General features: G+C 40.8%; 1 protein-coding gene across 1 annotated transcript in view; it reads left to right on the forward strand.

Moving 5' to 3' along the window:
- The window catches only part of lrba (LPS-responsive vesicle trafficking, beach and anchor containing), an 888,619-nt gene that overhangs the window by 678,740 nt on the left and 185,618 nt on the right, over positions 1 to 24,261 (forward strand). The window contains exon 46 of the mRNA XM_080192970.1: positions 18,532 to 18,684. Within this exon, the coding sequence (XP_080049096.1) occupies positions 18,532 to 18,684 (153 nt within the window). The remainder of the gene's footprint in view (positions 1 to 18,531; positions 18,685 to 24,261) is intronic.

The raw sequence follows: 24,261 nt of genomic DNA on the forward strand, positions 1-24,261 counted from the left end.
AGAAGCGAGCAGCAGAGATGTTTAGGGAACGAATTTCAGAGATCTGAGCCTATGCAGCTAAAGGCTGCTGTCTATGCAGAAATTATTAAAGTCTGTAATGCTCATGGTTCAAAATGGAACAGTGCAGAAATTTCAGTGGTAAGGCAGGAGGAGGTTACAAAGATAAAGAAGGAGAAGACCATGGAGAGATTTGAAAACAAGAAAGAGAATCTGAAAATCAACATATGATTGGAACAGATGCCAACGTAGCTCAGTGAGTACAAATGTGATGAGTGAATGAGATTTGGTGAATGTTAAGATAAAGGATGAGCTGAATTTCTGAGAGTACAAGATGGGAGACCAGCCAGGAGAGCATCTGCATTGTCATGTCTGGCGGTAACAAAGGCACAGATATGGGTTTCAACACCAGATAACCTACAGCAGGAATGGAGATGCGTAATGTTAGAGGTGAAAGTGGGTAGAATTACCAGTTTATTTTAGAGCAATGGACATCAGAATGAATCTTCTGCAATCTTTCTCATTTCAGAAGACACTCCTGCACAGTGGACTTGATTAACAATGGGCAGGATTTACTGCCCAACCTGTCACATGTTTCTCAGCGATGGGAGGCAGACTGCCATTGACCAGCAGCAGGATCTTCTGGTACCACCTTTGTCAATGGGTCTTTCTGTTGAATTCACTCCTTGCTGCTGTGAAATCCATGGTGGGCTGTGTTATCAGCAGGACCAGAAGATCCCACCATGTGAATGGCCAGAATGTTCTGGCCTTCTACCTCTCCACCAGTAATGCCCATCTTTCCTTCCCCAACATGCTCCTCAGGGAGCCACTTTTTCAATCTCCAGCACTTCGTCCTTCTTGGCAGTCACAATGTTGAGTTGGGGTATTCCTCTTCCTTTCAATGCCCTCTCTCTGGCATTGAGTTCTTTACGGCTACAAGGTCAAACAAAAGAAAGAGTTTAGGCGCTGCTATCCTTTATGATTGAATGGATATAGAATCTGCAGCTCATCTCTAAATATGAATGCAACGTTCCAAGGTTTGGTTTGGATCCAGATCTGATCATGAAGAAGGATGGAATCAGTGTCTTAGACTCATAGAATTTTACAACACCCAAAGAAATCCTTCAGTCCATCGTGTCTGTGCCAACCATCAAGCACCTCATAGTCATAGATTCATAGAGGTTTATGGCATGGAAACAGGATCTTCGGCCCAACTTGTCCATGCCACCCCTTTTTTTAAAAACCCTAAGCTAATCCCAATTGTCTGTGTGTGGTCCATATCCCCCTATATCCATCTTACCCATATAACTGTCAAAATGGTTTTTAAAAGACAAAATTGTACCTGCCTCTACTACAACTTCTGGCAATTTGTTCCAAACACCTACATATTCTATATTCCTATCTGTATTTGCCAGCACTTGATCTGTGGCCTTGTATGCTATAGCACTTCAAGTGCTCATCTAAATTAATCTTAAATGTTGGGAAGGTTATAGCTTTGGACAGCATGGTGGCACAATGGTAACCCCCTTGCCTCACAGCGCCAGCGATCTGGGTTCAATTCTGGCCTCAGGTCACTGTCTGTGTGGAGTTTGCACATTCTCCCAGTGTCTGCGTGGGCTTCCTCCGGGTGTTCCAGTTTGCTCCCACAGTCCAAAGATATGCAGGTTAGGTTGAGTGGCCATGCTAAATTAACCGTAGTGTCGGGGATTAGCAGGGTAAATATGTGGAGTTACGGGGATAGGGCCTGATTGGGACTGTCGTTGGTGTGGACTCGATGGGCCAAAGGGACTCCTCCACTGTAGGGATTCTACCACCTTTTCAAGCAGTGAATTCCAAATTCCCACCATCCTCTGGATGAGGAAGTTTTTCCTCAAATCCCCTTACTTTAGATCAGAGTTTGTGGTGGGAAATAAAGACAGTGGTTCCCAATTTCTGGTTTATTGAAACTTGTGTTCATTCAATACAGACATCAGGCAAGTCACATGGCTATTTAGAGATGGCAAAGGGATTGAGAGAAATGGTGATTAGGAAAAGCTGGATGTCATTAGCTTATGTGTAGGTATGTCTTCTTTTGGATGACGTTGCTAAGGGATAGCGCATAGTTAAGAAACAGAAGTAGGGGCAAAGATAAGATCTGTGGAAGACTTCACAGATGATGGTACAGGAGCAGCGAAAAGCTGTTGAAATTGACTGTGACTAGAGTGGATATACAGGAATGGAACTGGGTAAGGGCAGTCAGCCAAGCTGGATAAAGTTTTTTTTAAACTTTATTTATTTAGTGTCACAAGTAGGCTTACATTAACACTGCGATGAAGTTACTGTGAAAATCCCTTAGTCACCACACTCCGGCACCTGTTCAGGTACACTGAGCAAGAATTTAGCATGGCCAATGCACCGAATCAGTGCATCTTTCGGACTGTGGGAGGAAACAGGAGGAAACCCACTCAGACATGGGGAAAATGTGCAGACTCCGCACACACACTGACCCAAGCCAGGAATCGAACCTGGGTCCCTGGCACTGAGAGTTCACAGTACCGTCATAATGGAGAGGTATTTGAGGAAGGTGATGTAGCTAATTGTCAAAAGGTCAAGAAAGATCTGGATCAATAGTTTAACATGGTCACAGTCATTTAGGATGCCATTTGTGACTTTGAGAAGGGCCATTTCATTACTGTGGAGGTGTTCAACCATGGAGTCGTGTGGCCATGGATTTGGGAAGCACAACATGTTCATGCTGAAGCTGTCCTGTAGACATGTGTTGAAATCCCACCACAGCAGCTGGTACAATTTGAATTCAATTAATAAAATCTGTAACTGAAAGCTAATTCTTGTAATGGTGGCCAGAAGCTATCACACATGTTATAAAAACCCATCTGGTTCACTAATCTCCTTTAAGGAAGGAAATCTGCCATCCTTATCTGGCCAGGCCTACATGTGACTCCAGATTCACAGTAATGTGTTTCTTTTTATGTGTTCATGAGATGGCACAGTGGTTAGTTCTGCTGCTTCATGGTGCCAGGGACCTGGGTTCATTTCCAGCCTTGGGTGACTGTGTGGGTTTCCTACAGGTGATCCAGTTTCTTCCCACACTCCAAAGATGTGCAGGTTAGGTTGATTGGCCATACTAAATTTCCCCTTAGCGTCCCAAGATATATACGTAAGCAAAGTAAATACCTAGGGATATGGAGTAAACCTGGGTAAGAGTTGGTGCAGACTTGAAGGGCCGAGTGGCCTCCTTCTGCACTGTAAGGATTTTATGATTGTATGATTTGTGGACTAGACCAATATTTATTGACCGTCTCTAATTGCCCTTAAGAAGATGATAGTGAGCCACCGCCTTAACTGCTGCAGTCCATGTGTTCTAGGAATACCAATAATGCTGTTAGCAAGGATGTTCCAGGATTTTGGCCCAATGACAGTGAAGGAAAGGCAATATAATTCCAAAACAGGATGATGTGTTACTTGGAAAGGAAGTTGAAGTTGTTGATGCTCCCATGTAACGTTTCTCTTGTCCTTCTCAATGGTATGGGTCGTGGATTTGGAAGTTGCTGTGTGGAGTTTACATGTTCCCTCCATGTTTGTGTGGGTTTCCTCTGGGCGCTCAGGTTTCCTCCCACAGTCCAAAGATGTGCAGTTTAGTGAGAATGGCCACCTGCTGCACCATAGAGATTCTGTGGTTATCAGAGGAGCCCTAATGAGTTGCTACAGTGCATCTTGTAGATGGTACATCCTGCTGCCAGGAGGTGAGTTGCTCACCACAAAATTCCCAGCCTCTGGCCTCTTCTAGCTCCAGTATTTATATGGTTAGTCTGGTTCAGTTTCTGGTCAATGGTAACCTTCAGGATGTTGATCGTGGGTGATTCAGCAACGATTATACCATTGAATGTCAAGAAGAGATGGTTGGAATGTCTCATATTGGAGATGGTCATTGCTTGGCACTTGTGGCATGCATACTACTTAACAATTACAGCCTAAGCCTGAATGTTGTCAAGGTTTTGCTGCATATGGAAATGCACTGCTTCAGGATTTGAGTCATTGTGAATGGTACTGAACATTGTGCAATCAGCAAACATTCCCACTGCAGACCTTATGATGGAGGGAAGCAGCTCCAAGGATACCAACCCTCAGAAGCTCCTGCAGCAATGACCCAGGCTGGAGATGATTGATCTCTAACAATTACAACCATCTTCCTTTGTGCTAGAATGACTACAACCAGTGGAGAGTTTGCCCCTGACTCCAGTTTTGCTAGCTCTCCTTATGCCACATTGATCAAATGCTGTCACTGGCAGTAATTCTCATCACAGCTCTTGAGATCTTTGTCCATGATTGGAACAAAGACTTCAATGAGTTATAGAGCTGAGTGGCCTTGGAAAACCTCAAATTGAGTGTCACTGAGCAGGTTATTGCTGTGTATGTATCAATAGCGTTGTTGACCACACCTTCAGACACTTCGTTGATGTTCGAAAGTAGGCTAATGGAGTGGTAATTGGCTGGGTTCAATTTGTCCTGTTTTTTGTGGGCAGGACATACCTGGACAATTTTCCACTTTGTTGGGTAGATGTCAGTGTTGTAGATGTAGTGGAAAAGTTTGTATAGGGTCATGGCTTGTTCTGAAGCACAAGCATTCATTACTGTTCCCAGATGTTGTTTGGATCCATAGCCTTCGCAGTATATAATGTCTTCAGCTGCTTGTTGACATCACATAAAGTATCAAATTGGCTGAAGACTGACATCTGTGATGCTGGGGACCTTAGGAGGAGACCAGATGAATTATCCGTCTGGCAGTTCTAGCTGAAGATGGTTGTCAATGCTTCAACTTCATCTGTGACAGGTAGATTAATGAGAATGAAGTCAAGTTGGTTTTTCCCTCTTGTTGGTTCCCTCATCATCTACTGCAGACCCAGTCTACAAGTATGCCCTTTACTAAAGAGAAGGACTTGGTGGATGAGGAGCCGAGGGTAGGGTGTGTAGATATTCTGGGTCATACCGATATCAAAAAGGAGGTAAAGGCGGCTGACAGACTTCACTGGTTATTCTGGGAGGTCGGCTCAGCAAATCTACCAAGAAATGGGAAGCGGAAGAACACCTCCATTGATAAACAGGAGTGACAGCATCTGGTTAAAGTGGCTGAGGGACTTCACTGGTGCATTCTCACCACCAGCCACCCAACTGCCAACAGGAGATAGAGAAACAGATATGTAGGCAGATTTTGGCAAGGTGTAAAACTAACAGGATTGTTGTGGTGGGAGATTTTAACTTCCCCTATATTGATTGGGACTCACTTAGTGCTAGGGGCGTGGATGGGTAGAGTTAGTCAGGAGCATCCAGGAGGGCTTCTTGAAACAAATATGTAGATAATCCAACTAGGAAAGGGGCTATTCCTGGAACTGGTACTGGGGAATGAGCCCAGCCAGGAGTTTCAATAGGGAAGCAGTTCGAGAACAGTGACCACAATTCAGTAAGCTTTAAGGTACTGATGGATAAAGATAAGTGTAGTCCTCAAGTTAAAGTGCTAAACTGGGGGAAGGCTAATTACAACAATATTAGGCAGGATCCGAAGAGTGTAGATGTTTGAAGGAAAAGCAACATCTGGCATGTGGGAGGCTTTCAAGTGTAAGTATAGGAATTCAGGGCCGGCACATTCCTGCAAGGATGAAGGATAAGTATGGCAAGTTTTGGGGACCTTGGATAACGAGAGATATTGTGAGTCTAGTCAAAGAGAAAAGGAAGCATTTGTCAAAGCTAGGAAGCTGGGAACACATGAAGCAAGTGCGGAATACAGGTAGAAAGAAACTTAAGCAAGGAATAAGGAGGGCTAAAAGGGGTCACAAAAAGCCTTGGCCTGCAGGATTTAGGAAAACCCCAAGGCTTTTTATACATATATAAAGAGCAAGAGAGTCGCCAGGGAGATGGTTGGCCCACTCAAGGACAGGGAAGGAATTTCTGTATGGAGCCAGAGGAAATGGTATTAAATGAGTACTTTGCACCAGTATTCACCAAAGAGAAGGACTCGGTAGATGATGAATCTGGGAAAAGTGTGTAGATAGTTTGAATCATGTTGAGATAAAAAAAAAAGAGAAGGTATTGGGGTTCTTGTGAGATAATGCATTTTGAAATACATCCATATAATATGGATAGGAAATATACAGTAAATGGCAGAATAAGAACATAAGAAATAGGAGCAGGAGTAGGCCATCTAGCCCTTCGAGCCTGCCCCGCCATTCAATAAGATCATGGCTGATCTGTCATGTCTCAGTTCCACCTTCCCGCCCTCTCCCCATAACCCTTAATCCCCTTGCCTATCAAAAACTTATCAACCCGCGTCTTAAATATATTTAGCGAGGCAACCTCCACCTCTTCAATGGGCAGAGAATTCCAGAGATTCACCACCCTTTGAGTGAAGAAGTTCCTCCTCAACTCCGATCTAAACCGCCCCCCCTTTATCTTGAGGCTGTGCCCTCTAGTCCTACTGTCCTTTCTGAGCGGGAAGAGCTTCTCCACCTCTATCCTATCCATCCCATTCGTCATCTTATATGTCTCAATGAGATCTCCCCTCATTCTTCTAAACTCTTAACGAGTACAAGCCTAGTTTATTCAGCCTCTCCTCATAGTTGAACCCCCTCAACTCCGGTATCAGCCTGGTAAACCTCCTCTGCACTCCCTCCAAGGCCAAAATATCCTTGCGTAAGTACGGCGACCAAAACTGCACACAGTACTCCAGCTGCGGCCTCACCAGTGCCCTGTACAGTTGCAGCAAGACCCTCCCTACTTTTATATTCAATCCCCCTCGCTATGAAGGCCAGCATCCCATTTGCCTTCCTGACCACTTGCTGCACCTGCAGGCTGGGTCTTTGCGACTCATGCACAAGGACCCCGAGGTCCCTCTGCACCGTTACATGCTGCAGTTTTTCGCCATGTAAGTAATAGTCCTTCCTACCATTATTCCTACCAAAGTGGACAACTTCACACTTGCCAACATTAAATTCCATTTGCCAGTTCCTGGCCCATTTGCCCAGCCTATCTAGATCCTTCTGCAGACTTTCCACACCCTCCGCACAATTTGCCGTTCCACCAATCTTGGTGTCATCAGCAAATTTCGACACCATACACTCGGTTCCCTCCTCCAGATCATCTATATAAATGGTAAATAGCTGAGGCCCCAGCACCGACCCCTGAGGCACTCCACTAGTCACCAACTGCCAATCCGAATAGCACCCGTTGACCCCCACTCTCTGCCTCCTATTTGACAGCCAGTCCCCTATCCATGCTAACACCCTACCCCCAACTCCATGCCCCCTGACCTTCTGTAATAACCTCTTGTGCGGCACCTTATCAAACACCTTCTGAAAATCAAGGAACAGAATGCTTAAGAATATTGATAGGATGGCAGATAAGAATATTAGTTTACCAGATTGGTGTTTACAACAATCAGTTTCATGTTCATCGTTACGAAGACTGGTTTTCCATTCCAGATTTATTAGTTTAATTTAAATTCCACCAGCGCCAAGGTGGGATTCAAATCTGCCTGTTAAATTAGCCTGAGCCCCTGAATTACTAATCCCTTTACAACTAAGTAATCATCTTCCTACTTGACTATTAACCATCCTCTGAAATTGCCTACCAAGCTACTCAGTTCAAGAGCAATTACAGATGGGTAAGAAACGTTTGCCTTCCCAACTATGCCCACATGCCATGAAATAAAGAAAAAAATGTAGATGGTGGCAGATCTGAAGAGAAGAGACACAGTACCTGATGAGAGAGAATCTGTTGATAATGTCAGGCAACATGGGTGAGGAAGAGAGGTTGACCAGTCAGCAGTTTGGTGGAAATAGGGAAGAGGGAGCAGCAGGTAGGCTTCTTAGGCACACATGTTTGGAGGGGACATGAGGGGGCAGGCTGGGAGAGAAACTAGAGAAAGCAAGTTCAGGAATAGCATGGAGAACTTTCAGGGAAATGTGGCCTGGTGGATACGAGAAGGAAGGAGTAGAGGCACGCATCATCTCAATCTTGCTAAGATGTCATTGAGCTCCTTGTATTTATATTTTAGGTAAGGGTGAAAGGGCAGAGGAGTGGGAATAAAGGAGACGGGGTTTGCAGTGCAGAGAAGCCAGAGGGTTTTTTGCATTCTAGGATGATCCTAGATTTAATACTGTCAAATTCTATGATATCTGCTTTGGACCACTTTGCAGTTGCAATTGTTTAGAATTTTTAGTCATTACTCTTACTTCTCTTACTTTTTTCTTTTGCACTCCCCTGTGGAAATAACTAATGTAGCTATCATCTGGCCATTTTCTCATGGTTGCCAATTTATTATTGTAGTCTGCATAATTGTGCCTAATTTCTAATGTTACAATATCAGTTTTTGTTGTTTAAAAAAAATGTCACCAGCTGTCAAGGTGGGATTCAAACATGTCTCTTAGAATATTAGCCTGAGCTCCTAGATTATTAGTCCCTTTACAATTATGCCACCATCTTCCTCCTTAACTCTTAACCATCCTCTGAAATTGCCTACCAAGCTACTCAGTTCAAGAGCAATTACAGATATGTAACAAATGCCTGCCTTTCCAACAGTGCCCACATAAGAACGTAAGAAATAGGAGCAGGAGTAGGCCATCTAGCCCTTCGAGCCTGCCCCGCCATTCAATAAGATCATGGCTGATCTGAAGTGGCTCAGTTCCACTTTCCCGCTTTCTCCCCATAACCCTTAATCCCCTTGCCTACCAAAAACCTATCTACCCGTGTCTTAAATATATTTAGCGAGGTAGTCTCCACCACTTCAACGGGCAGAGAATTCCAGAGATTCACCACCCTTTGAGTGAAGAAGTTCCTCCTCAACTTCGTTCCAAACTGCACCCCCCTTATCTTGAGGCTGTGCCCTCTAGTCCTGCTGTCCTTTCTGAGCGGGAAGAGCCTCTCCACCTCTACCCTATCCATCCCTTTCATCATCTTATACGTCTCAATGAGATCCCCCCTCATCCTTCTAAACTCTAACGAGTACAAGCCCAGTCTATTCAGCCTCTCCTCATAGCTCAACCCCCTCAACTCTGGTATCAGCCTAGTGAACCTCCTCTGCACTCCCTCCAAGGCCAAAATATCCCATGAAAGAATAAAGAAAAATATGTAGTTGGTGGCAGATTTGAAGAGAAGAGACACAGTACCTGACGAGAGGGAACCTGTTGATAATGTTTGAGAACTTTGGACAAAATTTCACTTTGTTTTAGAGAATGTTGTCACCTATGCTTAAAAATGAAATCACTGTCAACTCGAATGCCAGTTATTTAGCACTAGCAAGTAGGTAGGAACAGCAGTGTGCCTCATAGTAGGAGGTGCATTGAGGCTGACGTGTTTTCCAAGCTGCGGGGTGAAATAAGCACAGTTTTCTAGCCCACACTTCAGAATTGTTTTTCCCCCATCACTGAAGATAGTGATCTTAATGATCTTAGTAAATTCTTAATAGATCTATTATTGCTTGTTTTATTCTGTTCGGATCACTACATTTGATTAAATTATTTAATGTGTACAGTACACAGCAATTGTGCAGGCTTGCTGAATTTTAAAATATTATGACCATTACATGCAGTAGTAAAACGTTAGGCATTCACTGAAGTAATAAACTTCACTTAGCTATTTGAACATCTTTCTTTTAAATTGAATGCATCCAAAACAGCGAATACTTTGCTGGACATAATGTCAGTATCTTCATTTAAACTTTGACTTGTTTTAGGAAGAGCAAAGACAAGGTAGGTCAGAGGTAGGTACAGTAACATTAATCTATAGAGTCTTAAACCACCTTCATGCTGACTGACTTTGCTTTTGTGTGCCCAAGAGTTATTGCTAGTCTCTGACCTGACAATTAATCTTCCAGACTCTGGTCTTGATTTTTCTTTTGCTGTCAACCGATCATGAAATTCAAATAGGTTCTAATACGATGGGACACATCTACTGATTGGATAGTGTAGTTTGTGCCTCTGTAAAAGGATCTTATTTGTGTTAAGAGTTAATCAGTTTCCTTCATTAGAACATAAGAACATAAGAAATAGGAGGAGGAGTAGGCCATCTAGCCCTTCGAGCCTGCCCCGCCATTCAATAAGATCATGGCTGATCTGTCGTGGCTCAGTTCCACATTCCCGCCCTCTCCCCATAACCCTTAATCCCCTCGCTTATCAAAAACCCATCAACCCGCGTCTTAAAAATATTTAGCGACGCAGCCTCCACCACCTCAACGGGCAGAGAATTCCAGAGATTCACCACCCTTTGAGTGAAGAAGTTCCTCCTCAACTCCGTTCTAAACCGCCCCCCCTTTATCTTGAGGCTGCGCCCTCTAGTCCTACTGTTCTTTCTGAGCGGGAAGAGTCTCTCCACCTCTATCCTATCCATCCCATTCATCATCTTATACGTCTCAATGAGATCTCCCCTCATTCTTCTAAACTCTAACGAGTACAAGCCTAGTTTATTCAGCCTCTCCTCATAGCTCAACCCCCTCAACTCCGGTATCAGCCTGGTAAACCTCCTCTGCACTCCCTCCAAGGCCAAAATATCCTTGCGTAAGTACGGCGACCAAAACTGCAGACAGTACTCCAGCTGCGGCCTCACCAATGCCCTATACAGCCGCAGCAAGACCTCCCTACTTCTATATTCAATCCCCCTCACTATGAAGGCCAGCATCCCATTAGCCTTCCTGACCACCTGCTGCACCTGCAGGCTGGGTTTTTGCAACTCGTGCACAAGGACCCCGAGGTCTTTCTGCACCGTCGCCTGCTGCAGTTTTTCGCCACGTAGCTATCTTGAACATCCCATATTGTCAAGTACAGCTGCCCTTTTAAAATATTTATTCTATTTCTTCAAAGTTTTTCTTTAAGTGTCTCTTTCAAGTCTAACTGCTGGTTATCACTGCTTACGTTGGATGGCCTCCCTCTAATTGATATTCTTTCTTGACTCTATGATATCTTTTGACATCAAATGCAACTTCATTTTCTCCATTGTAGCAATAAAATTTCCTCCAAGAAGATGAACTTAAAAATTTATTGACAACATGCCTCTTTTACAGGCATAAAATGAATATTAAAGCATCCATGGTGGTGAGCGACATTCAAATAAATATTCTACTGTGGAAGTATATTGGTATTGGTAAAGCCTTCAATGTCAGCATCCAGGATGCATATTGAAAATAGGTGTTAGGCCCTTTGCATATGCAAATTGAGGCTCCTTCCTGAACTTGGCTGCCCTGAACACACAATAAGAAGTCTCACAGCACCAGGTTAAAGTCCATCCGATTGGTAGCAAAAGCCACTAGCTTTCAGGCCTCTGATCCTTTGTCAGGTGAGTTCTCCACTCACTTGACGAAGGGTCAGAGGCCCGAAAGCTAGTGGCTTTTACTACCAAATAAACCTGTTGGACTTTAACCTGGTGCTGTGACACATCTTACTGTGTTTACCCCAATCCAACGCCAGCATCTCCACATCATGACTGCCTTGAACACAGCCAGTGGCAATGCCGCAGAGCCTGAGTCTACTACTTCTTGAGATCAGCGGAGACCACCACAAAATAAGTTCATGAAAAGAAAACTTGAATTACATTTCTTGGCTATGCAGCTTTTTCCTTCTCCATCACCACAAGGACTGAGCTGAGAGCTGTCACTAAGAAATCAGCTGACTCAACTTCGTCTTTGAGAAACCAGGAGCTGCCTTTGGACACCCGACTGGTGTTTGCAGTTTGCCAACAATGTGCTGATGAGGCCTGAGGTCCAATTTTAACTGAGCCTTGTGCCTCTGATATCGGGTCAACAAGCTTTCAAATACTAGGTTATAAGAATGTACAGAAAGAATATATTCTGTGTTTAGTAAGTTAGCCCTGTACTCGCCTTGGGTAAAGTTCCAAGTTTAACTATCAATGTATCAGATAAAGAAGAACCAAGTTTCACAGTGTCCTTATTTTCTTGTGTATTTGGGTACTTCTTTCCTCTTTAGTCTGCAATTTATTATCATCTGCATATTAGATGGCTGTGATTTTGGTACTCAGATCCCATCATTTAAATAATAAAAATTATTTGTCCCCAGTTAATAGTTTGGTTGTAAATTAATACTTTTCTCCATATTTGAATAACTTAGTGGATTGTAGTTTCAAATCCTGGTGCATGTCAGCTCGGCTTTTAACTCCTTTTACTAAAATGTCTCAACTGAGGAGTATTTTTCGTGTAAAGATTTATCAGAAATACCTAGAAAACTATGACCTCATTTCAAAACCAAAGAAGTTTACAGAAGAGAAGGATGCTTTTTGACTTACTAGCGTGGATTTTCATTGCTGAAGCGAGTAGCTTGGGTAAGGAGATTTCTAGCTCTCCTTGATAGAAAGACCCTGAATGTCATGATTTTTACTCAGGATGGTTGGGGTGGATGTGGGATGGATCCTAGCACACCAACATCGGAAACTGAGTGTAGGCAGCCAAGTGGGCAGCTGAGTGTCGATGTGACGGGTAAGAAAGCCTACTTCTGTTTGGAATTTTATCGTAGTTGTATTAAAGCCTGTAGGGCTCTTTAGCCCAATCCCATCCACTCCACATGCCAGCTGCATGTCTTGCAAATGAACTCATGCCCCCACCTAGCCCTCCATGGCTTGTTATAGCCTGTTTCCCTGATGAAAATCCTGGCCGTTGTGTCTGAGCCATACCTTCATTAGAGAAAACTAATTCACTGCCCAGCTCCATCCCATAGCATTCTATCTTCCTCTGCTAGAATTTTTCCAATTTTCCCTTAAAAACTACAGTGATATTTTCTTCAATTATTCCACTGTGGAAATTCCTCTTTATAATTTTTTTTCTAATCCACCTCTTCACTTATTGAAGACCTCTCATCACCAACTCTCCAATGGGAGAAAATAGTTCTTCACTATTCAATTTATAAAAACTGTTCATTGTTTTAGAATTCTTTTCAATCTTCTGTTGGACTTCTCTAATCCAGTAGTAATCCAGTAGAGTCTCAGTATTTGGAGTGTTTTCATAATCAGACATTTCCACCTATGATGTAATTCTGAGCAATCTACTCAACATGTAATCCCTATAGCTTTAATGCCCCTTTTTGTAGAAGGGTACCTAATCTGTGGCCTGACCAATGTTTTTAGTATTAAATTCATTATTCCTTTCCGCCTGTACTCAAATACTCAAGTTTATAAATTAGAAAATAATATTTGATTTTTATAGCTTTGCTAACCTGCACTGAATCCCTCTGGTTTCTCTGTTTATCAATGCCTTTTCAATTAATGTATCGTCCCATCTTTTGATTTTTTTTCCAAATTGTTTTACACTTAATACATTAAATTGCAAATGGTACCCCTCTACTTAATCTGTTAACTTGCCTGTTTTCCTGAAGATTTTTGTAGTCCTTCTTGCTACTTTTGTGCCAACAAATTTTGAGATTCTATGCTCTCTACCCAAGGTTAAATTGTCAAATATATCTTGAAAAGTCAGGATCCAATGGGACATGCATCTTACAATACTTCTCTAGCCCAGTCAATACTTATTTACTTATTGGGCTTGGTTTTAATTGCATATGTGCAGGGGTTTTGAGTGATGTAAAATAGCACCCATATTTTCTTTAGGAACTTTCTATCTAGTTGTTACATTTCTTCTTATACTGTACACCTAGGAATCAAATGCTCTTTGGAAATCCATATGAATTACTTTCACTGTATTTTGTTTATTCATCCAGTCACTTATTTAAAAAAAACTCAAGTTTGTTGAGTAGGACTTGATTTAAACAGGTCTGCGCTGGTTGTTCCTGCTCCAGCAAATGATCTGAATCTGGGTTTATATGATCTACGTTGTTGTTTGGTAATCTAGAACTTGAGTGTTGCTCAGAAAAAGAGATATGCAATTGGAGCATTTTGTCTTGCACTGATCAGGACAGCTATGCAAAGTAAACCAACAGTAAAGGGAACAACAATTTATGTTGCATGGGAAGCGAGTGCTAATTGGTCGGCAAGTGGACGCTAATTGGTAGACGTGTTACTATGTAGAATGCCACAATTAATTGCCAGCTTTTGTTTCAACTTAAAACCAGGCTGGTTGACTGTGGTCGAGATATTGCTATGCAGTAAGGTGGTTTATGAATTTAAGTGTGCTGCCAGGTATGTAGATTGTATATCCCAATGATTGGTGAATCATATTAAATGGCAGGTCCCATCGGCTGTTCACATCTGGCAAAATATTGGCCATACCCAACCAGTCTATATTGCAATACACAGAACATAGTGTCCTACATTAATGTGATTCTGCAATTGAACAGCATTTGCTAAGCAGTCTTGATTGTGCTAAGAATTACATTGAAAATCAATATAAGATTTTCAGTCGGACTTGTCGTTTGGTTCACGTGCAAGTGATAGAAACTTTAGATATTCGCGAACAGGGCCCTGTCTTTTGCAAACAGAAAGAGCATGTCCAAGCATTTGGCCTTTTCCATCTAAATGAAAGCTTGGGGGATAGACATTTTTTGGTTCACTCCCCATTGAAATGCCTTGACCAATCAGACTTGACCAGCCTGTTTTGAATTTGAAACAGTTAACTGTTCCTTGCTGCATTTTCTATTACAACATCTTCACCAATTACAGTCCACTTCCCAACCAACCAGCATACTCTTACATAGGGACTTTGAGACTGTCTTGAGGCTTGGGCTCCCCAGGAAAGAGGGGGAGTGGGTGGGGGATGCATATCCTGCTTGTTATGAGGTTATGCTGCTCTGTTCCTCATATCCTTTTTACGAAAATGTACACTGCTAGATCACGTCTGCTGTTCTTTGACTGATCCTGGTATTCCCCTCCCTCTTGGTTTCCTTTCTTTATCTGGGTAGGTGAATTGCTGATACAGGCTCTGATTTATTATATTTAATTCTAGAGGATTTTCCTTATCATCTCTCCCATTGCTGGGTGTCTTGATTTTATTTTCCTCCTTGTCAGCAGAGTTTCCTTGGTGGAAAATTGTTTAAATTTTCTGGTGATGGTGAGGCCTGAACAGTGCCTTTGATATGGCTGGAGAGGAGTACAGTCTGTAGAGTTGTGAGTTTTGGCATGGTGTAAGAATCCTTGACTTACAAGCTCCTGTGCACATGAGTGAATACTGCAACGCCATATCTTGTACCAATGGTGTTATCCTGATGTTCCCCTTTTTCTGGGTATTGCATCATTGCTTAGAGAACTTAGGATGCTGAATTAGGTCCTGATTTGTTGTATTTTATCCCATATTGTGTAGCTCTGAATAAGGAAGGTGTGCGCTATGGTGTCATTTGCTCAGGGCTTTATCCTGTTATCTTGAGATCCTCCACTCTTTCTGGTATTCATTCATAGGGCGACATAGTGACACAGTGATTAGCACTGCTGCCTCACAGCACCAGGGATCTGGGATCGATTCCAACTTTGGGTGATGTGTAGAGTTTGCACATTCTCCCCATGTCTGTGTGGGTTATCTCCAGATACTCTGATCTCCTCCCACAGTCTAAAGATGTGCGGGTTAGGTAGATTGGCCATGATAAGTTTCCCCTTTGTGTCCCAAGATGTGTAGTTTAGAGGGTTTAATGGGGTAAATACACGGGGATAGGATGGGATGCTGTTGGAGAATCAGTCCAGACTCAATGGGCCAAATGGCCTCCTTCTGCACTGTAGAGACTCTATGAAGCCAAAAATAAAAAAAACCTCAATCTTGGGACTGATTATGGAACTTTACTGTACATAAATTGTCTGCTGTGTTTCTCAATAGTGTACAATGTCTACATTCCAAAAAAAAATCATTGGCTTTGAATCACTTGCTGAGCTTAAGTGATCAAGAAAGGCACTGTAGAAATTTAGACGCTAATGATTTCTTCGAATTTGGCTGTTTAAAAATAGCCAGTACAACATTAAAATGTCATAAAGTATGTTTTAAGAAATAAGTTCAATGGAAGCCCAACTTTAGATAAGGATTAAATAAGTTACATTTAATGTTTAACCGGTTTGCAAGAATAAGGCCATGATTATGTATATTGTGTTTAAATAAAGTTGAATAAAATGTGATGCTTTAGCTGTTCTCCTTAAAGTATTTGTATTTTCCATACACAATATCTGCACAACTCATTCATGTTGTAGCAATTATATTATTTTTTAAAGTTGCAATTTGCCTTTTATGTTAATAAGTTGGTAATGGTTTTCTCACATGTTAGCAGCCCTGTTGAAGTTAGATAAACCCAATGACTTGACTTTTCATCATTTGAGTTAAATGCAAAATTTTTTTGGAAGGATCTGCAATTCTGTATACAATGGCATACTTGGTGATGGAAGAGATAATAACTTAATTCCTTTCTTGATCCCTGCTGTCTCTGCACTGACTGCTCCAACCTGACCTTGCTCAGCATCTGATGACCTCTTCTGTTGCTGTCAGTTGCTTGGAAGGCTGCTGCTGTTGCAAGTGGCCCTAAGGGGTGCCCAGGAACTGCTGGTCCACTGACCCATAACAACAAGGGATTTAGATCAGAGCCACTTGCCTTTGACATGGCTGCACAGGGCCACTGCACATAATAGCCATCAGACTAGCCTGTATTTTTCTGCTTGTTAAATGGCATGTGGTTCGCGCTTGTAAGAGCCAAACAAATTTTACATCAGGCACTTGCTGTGATTTTCAGATACTGCAGTAATTACATATGTTGCCCCTATTTTGTATGAGTGTGCTAGAACAGATTGCAGCGTACTTAATTTATTTTAACCAGCAATAATAACGGTGCAGTTAATGAGTATGAAGTTACCACAAATGAATTGGGAAGTGTAAAGGTGAAGGACTTGCTTGAGTGAGAGAGAGAGAGAGAGAAATGTGGAGATATTAAATATAGAGCTGCATTGCTTTTCAAATTGGGGAGTTTTTATTATACCTTCTGTTAATGTGTGATATGGATGGAACAATTATAAGTTATTGCATTATGAAGGAATCTGTATTTTTTGCCCAATTAAGTAGTCAAGTACTCCTACACTTTTTCCAGTTAGTGATTAGAGGGAGGAACACTGCCTTAGTTACAGGTGATATGAATGGTTTGCAAAAGCACATAGAAATTTGGAATGTTCCAAAACCTCATCCATAATTAAGGTGGCCAAAGTAACATTGACTTTTCCTTCTTTTTTATCTCTGAGGGTGATTTTGACTTTGGTGTAAAGCCATGATGTTGAGTCCGACACATTTTAAACATCTCCTGATGTTTTTATTTTCACTATAGGTCAAAATTTCTCTCTCTCTAAACCGAATTTACATGTGTTCAATAACATCTAATAGTTTGTGCAGAATCAAGTTCAAGCAAAGAGAAATAATCTTGTATTTAATGCAAGGACCTGAAATAAAATATTATTGGAAACTGCAGAAGGCAGACAATTTAATGATTTGGCTCAGTTGAATTATGATATCAAAGAGTTCAATCTTTCAATAAACTTGACAAGTCATAAAAATACGATGCAGGTCAATAAACAATGAAAAAATGTTGTTCTCTTAATTTGATGACTTCTGACAAAATGGCTTTATTAGAGGTAGCAGCTGTACCACCAGAGTATCTTTAACTTCTCCCACTTTGATTTAGAACCCTCTGAGTATTGTGTATAACAACTTGAATTATATTATTTCCCCTTTACCTCCAAAATCCTAGCTATGCATATTTGGAGAATGGAGGGGCCCAGCCAAAAAACTGCAAGAGGCATTTGTCTTTTTCTTTAACGAAATAAAGAATGAATAATCTGAAACTAGTTGTTGAATCCTTGTCTCAAATTCAAAAGCATTAGGACAGTACAATTTTTAGGATAAAGGTTTTCTTTGTTTAATTTTAATTGTCAACTTGGGTCAGTGATGGCATTCTCAGTTCTGGTTTAGAAGATTATTGTTTCAAGGACAACTGTAGTTTTAAGCATATAATCCAAACTGATGCTTCAGTGCAGGACTGTGTGTCGTCTTATTGAACGTACTTTCTTTCAGATAAAAAGTTAAATCAAGGAGATGTAACAGATCCCACAGTACTCCCAGTATTCTAGTCAATGTTTTTTGTTCAACCAATGTGAATCAATTAATCATTTATCTCATTTGTTGTTTGTCAAAAATGTTTTAAGAAGTCTTGAAACACGAAAGATGCTGTATGCATGCAAGTCTTTTTCATTCTTATGAATATTTGAATTTGGATGTTTACATTTTTATAGATTCATCACCCAGTGTTCAGCACACTTGTCAATTCCATTTTCATTGTCAACACAATTATAAAAGCATTGTCATTGAAGTGTGCTGATATTGCATATGTTTGTAAAGAGTCATTTTTAAGCTGTTGAACTGAAGTTTATCTCAAGTAATGATCATATATAAATGTTTTCACTAATGTGTCTAACAAGCTTGATTGTACTTACCAGGTTAAAATGACACTTTATTGGATGGTTGGTGAATTACTTATTAACATTTTCATCTATCTGGTGTTTGATGATTAGGTTGATTATGATGATGTAGACTGTGACTGTTATGCCTTGTTTTAGTAAAATGGACGTTCATTTGTTATATAGGAACTGATTCCTGAATTTTATTATCTCCCGGAGATGTTTGTCAATTCCAACAATTATAATCTGGGAGTGATGGATGATGGAACTGTGGTGTCAGATGTAGAACTTCCACTCTGGGCCAAAACTCCAGAAGAATTTGTTCGCATAAACAGACTGGTAAGAGATTTATCTTATTTCTTCAAATCTACCATGCAGCAGCGCCTTGCTGATGAAACAGGTTTACAGTATGAGATAATAGTAAACTTACAAAAAGCAGTTCTATAAAATTGTCATTGTGAATCTTATCAGCTGGCTGTGGAGCTGAATACTCAAAAAGGCAAATTTAGAATTAGCTCAGTTGAAAAGTTTTTTATTCTTGTATCCATCAATTGCTTTATTTTGCTTTTAAAAATAAGGAAAATTTATATGTAAGCTCCTTGATGGAGGCTTTTAATTGCTCATTAAATTACTTATTTTACAAGTTGAAAAATCCAGAAACCATCAAGAGTTTTAACTGCGATAGTTAAACCACTAAGCTCTGCTGTCATTGTTGAGTGAGTTGCTCTGTCTTGTTATTCTTGTTGGTTTTGCTGAATAAATTTGAAATCTTGGCTATTCCAGCAATATTTCATTGTCTCTTCTTGGGACTTGAAATAAAAGATCAAGGGCTGCATTTTCTGCCCCTTACAAGCACGAATACAGGTGAGACAGAGTGAAAATTCAAGTTGCCAGCCTGCATGCCAATTTGCTATGATTATCCCACTTCGGACCATTTTCCCAGAGGCTGGAATGGTAGCCAAAAGGCTACTGGCTCACAAGTACTAGGTAGCCAATTGAAAATTCTTAATGGCCTATTGTCAGAGGCTGACTGGAATGTTCCAGTCAGTACATGCCACCTGAGATGTCAAGGACAAGGCCATGTGCCTGGAGGCAGCCTCCCAGCATCAGAGCAGTGAGCCAGCATTCCAGGCAGACTTTGAGAACCTCCCTTCCTGCTTGGTGTCAGCTGCAGTCACAAGCTGTGAAGTCTCCAAATGGTGGCCTGGGTGTTGAGGTCATAAAAGATACGTTCCCCAAAATGAACCTATGTCTGACCTTCAGGTCAGGTCACCTTCTGACCTGAACTGCGGGCTTCACTGCTATTCGTCCTGTAACTTCCCTGCACACTGTCCTTAATTGAATGATGAACTCCATCCCCTCAGAGCACTATTTGGCCATGTTTTCTAGAGACTTTTTCTTGCTGTGTGAGGTTGTGATTCCCAGTTGACCTTGGTGCTGGGATCCTGACCCAAAAAACCAAATCCTGCCCAAACTGTTCAACTACCTTCCCCGTTGAAACACTTGTTCTAATCCTTGTGCAGTGTCAAAGCTTAAGAAAATAAGATATTTATGGATGCATTGTCAGAAATATTTGTTGTGGAGAATATCTGCATATCATTACCCTCTCAACACTGAAGTGACAGTATCTCACATCTCTGATTGTTTTCCTTATCCAAATCCTTAATTTGCTTCAACAATTGATACAATAGTCAGAAAGCAGCTTAAACCAGGAATTTATTTTGGAAGAGTGCAAGCAAAGAATTGACAATACATAATGAAATTTTGTTTACCTTATGAGCTTCCTGAAATAGTATCTGATATTGTTTGCTTGACTTTTTCTCCCTAGATACTTTTTGTAAAGTCGTATGTTCATTGATACTTTTCAATTGCTAGGTCTACTTACTGGTTATAACTGACAACCTGCAGCAGTCTTCTCCTACATTGTGTGCGCGCAGGAATAGATGGAATCTCATTGTCATCTGTATGAAGCAAGCATGTCTGAAATTTATTCAATCCTTTGAGGAGAAAAAAACAGATTTATGTCAATCCCGAGTGTCTTTTGGGGGGAGGAATTGTAACTATTTAAATGATAAAGTATTGATTCATTTAACAAAGTTTTTTTAATGTTTTAGATATCTTGTGATTTGGCTTCAGCTAAAGGAAATAATAACAAAAAAAGAATCAGAATGGATAACTTAATCCAGAGAAGCAAAAATGTGTCAAGTTTGATTTCTTTCTCCTTCTCCTAACCCCTGCCATGAAATAGCTGAAAAGCAGGTGTTGTTTTGTACAAAGAAACCAATTTATATATTTGTAACAAAAGGAGTTGATTTTGAGATTGGCAGTATGAAGGTTCAGTGATCTATCCTGCTCCATAATCTACTATTCTAAATAATTTGATTTGATTTATTATTATCACATGAATTAATGTACAGTGAAAAGTATTGTTTCTTGCATGCAGTTGCCAGCCTGCATGCCAATTTGCTAGCATCATCCCACTTCAGGCAATTTTCCAACAGGCTGGAATGGTAGCCAAGGAGCTACTGGCTCACAAGTAGTGGGTAGCTAATTGAAAATTCTTAATGGCTTATTGTCAGAAGCTGACTGGAATGTTCTAATCAGTTCATAGAGAAGGAAACGAGAGAAGGCAGAATGTAGTGTTACGGTGATAGCTAGGGTGTAGAGAAAGATCAACTTAATGCAAGGTAAGCCAATTCAAAAGTCTGACAGCAGCAGGGAAGAAGTTGTTCTTAAGTTGATTGGTACGTGACCTCAGCCTTTTGTATCTTTTTCCCAACGGAAGAAGGTGGAAGAGAGAATGTCCAAGGTGTGTGGGACCTTAATTACGCTGGCTGCTTTGCCAAGGCAGCGGTAAGTGTAAACAGAGTCAATGAATAGGAGGCTGGTTTGCATGATGGATTGGGCTACATTCACGACCTTTTGTAATTCCTTGCAGTCTTAGGTAAAGCAGGAGCCACACCAGGCTGTGATACAACCAGAAAGAATGCTTTCTATGTTGTATCTGTAAAAGTTGGTGAGAGTCCTAGCTGACATGTCAAACTTCCTTAGTCTTCTGGGAAAGTAGAGGTGTTGGTGGGCTTTCTTAACTATAGCGTTGGCATGGGGAGACCAGGACAGGTTGTTGGTGAATCTGAACACCTTAAAATTTGAAGCTCTCAACCCTTTCTACTTCGTCCCCATTGATGTAGACAGGGGCTTGTTCTTTCCTTTACGCTTCCTAAAGTCGATGACAGTCTCCTTCGTTTTGTTGACATTGAGAGAGAAATTATTGTTGCGGCACCAATTCATCAGATTCCCTATCTAATTCCTATACCCTGTCTCGTCATTGTTTGAGATTTGACCTACTATGGTAGTGTCGTCAGCAAACTTGAAAATCGAATTGTAGGGGGATTTGGCCACACAGTCATGGGTGTGTAGGGTGCGTAGTAGTGGGCTGAGAACACAGCCTCTTGGGGCACTGGTGTTGAGGATGATCGTGGAGGAGGTGTTGCTGCCTATCCTTACTGTTTGTTGTCTCTGTGTTAAGAAATTCAGGATGCAGTCACAAGGGAGGTGCCGAGGCCCAGGCCATGGAGTTTGTAGATGAATTTCATGGGAATAATGAAGTTGAAGACAGCTTTAGTCAATAAATGAGAGTATTACATGGGTGTATCCTTGTTATCTAGGTGTTCCAGGGTTGAGTGCAGAGCCAGGGAGATGACATCTGCTGTGGACCTGTCGCGGCAATAGGCAAACTGCAGTGGATCCAGGTAGTCCGGGACACTGGAATTGATTCGTGCCATGACTAGCCTTTTGAAGCACTTCAAAGTACAAAGAAATGTGTGTGTTCATTAAATGAAATGGACATGATATTTGATTTCTCACATAATTGGATTCTCACAAACCACCCTGATATTATCTGTGAGGGCCTCTCAACCAGTTCATGGCGATGTACATTATGGTTTTTTTAAAAATGGTGTGAGGAGTCACATGAAACCACTTGTGAAAATAAGCAGTCCAGTCCAAGTGCACCAGTTACTAAATACTATTTATTAAATGAATGAAAAAAATACACACTAATCAGACAGTAATTCTATTAGACATGTAAACATTGAAATTATACACATACACGCAGTTTTATGTAGAAATTACCCTTTGTTTCAAAATGTATACCACACACCTGAATTCAGGAGAAATACTCTGTTTCCTTAAACAATATCCATCTTAAACAAATCTGTAAGTCAGATCCAGCTTATAGTTACACAATACCAGGATGATGATCCAGTCTGAAAATCATCTTTGCCTGGTTCAGTAAAGATAGGTAATCTGCTTTTATGCAGGTTTCTGCATTAACATGGCTACAAGACTTTACAAAGGACCTCTACTGTTAACTGGCTTGCTCTTTCCCTGGCCGCCTTGTGTGATATTAAATCAGCCTATCTACTTCTGCAGGAGTATACAATTATACCCCTCACATCATCCTTATATCCCACCATTCCTTTTTGTTAAATCTGTGTCTATTTACCAGGCAAATCCATAACAGGACTTCGAAAATGTTGGTTGCATTAACCAAATTTGAGAGCATGTTTAGGCATAGGCCGAGGTGTACTATATGAGACACATTGGATTCCTCTGTTGTGGATCCAGTACCGTTAGCGAATATTATTTGATGGAGATTGTCATGATGAAGATGTGAGGAAAACTAAATATGGAGCAGTTTTTATTTACTTACCTTTGTGAATCAGAGAACCTTCTTAATGTGACAATTATCTCAGGAGATTTAAATGGATTATATATAATAGTGTAAATCACATTCAATTGATGAATAGAGAAGCATGATCACCAAATTATCACCACCTTCCAATTTTTTATGTCAACATGCTATATCACAACTGACTGGATATGAATATATTTTTGAATGGAAAATTAGATCCAGTTCTTTCTAATGTCCGGAGCAGTTACTTAGATTTCAAGTGTGGTATATTCAGGTCTGTCTTTCACAAACTGATTCATTATTTTATATATGGGAGGATTTCTCATGACATTTCACACAAATATTTTGGGATCTGGTCACACTTGTGGTATGTAACAAGTAACCCAATCTCCACTTTTAAGGCTATTGTATAAGTACTCTATATAGAGTTCCATTATATAGGTCAACCAGTTGACTAGTGTAACAATTTCAGACAGCTAAATGGCCTACTCCTGTTCTTACGTTCTCAAAGAAAACAGAAGAGGAAACCTGTAGATAGATGAAGGGGAAGAGCAGGTATAAAAAAAATTGTTTCAAATGCTTTTAATCACCCATTCGTTGATGGGGAAAGAGAAAGGACAGAATTCCAAAAATGTGTGTCAAACCCCATCCCCTAGCAGAACTTTGTATGCTGATGAACCAAGTGTGGATACGTAGCTTATGGAGGTGATAACTTGAAAAGCTTCATGTTCTAAATTGAAATTAAATATATTAGAAAAAATTAAGATACTGGATTGGAATAGGGCAGATGTTAGCAAGATAAAGAGAGAGGAAATTGATACACACAACAATGGGATGTTTTTAAAAAGGAGGTTGTAAAGGTGCAGAACAAATAAACATTTAAAAGGGGGAAGTGTAGAAAAGGAAAATGATAAAAATAAGAAAATGCAAACAGAAGAAAGAAATCAGCAGAAAACCTTAAGAAAGCTAAGAGGGTGTATGTGAGGAGAGACTCCCAGACAAAACCGTAAACTACTCTACAAATATATAAATAAGAGAGAATTACAAAAAGTGGAAGTGGGCCATCTTAGAAGAGAACAGGATGATAAGCAAGAATGAATGGAAATTTGTGAAGAATTAGTTAGCAAGTGCCTCACATCAGAAAAGGATATTGGGAGGAAGGAAATTTCAATTCATTAAAGTAATTTGAACGATGTGATAAATAAATGAAAGTGCACCTT

The sequence above is a fragment of the Carcharhinus amblyrhynchos genome, chromosome 1 (assembly GCF_965287045.1).
Source record: "Carcharhinus amblyrhynchos chromosome 1, sCarAmb.v2.hapA, whole genome shotgun sequence".
Lineage (NCBI taxonomy): Eukaryota > Metazoa > Chordata > Chondrichthyes > Carcharhiniformes > Carcharhinidae > Carcharhinus > Carcharhinus amblyrhynchos.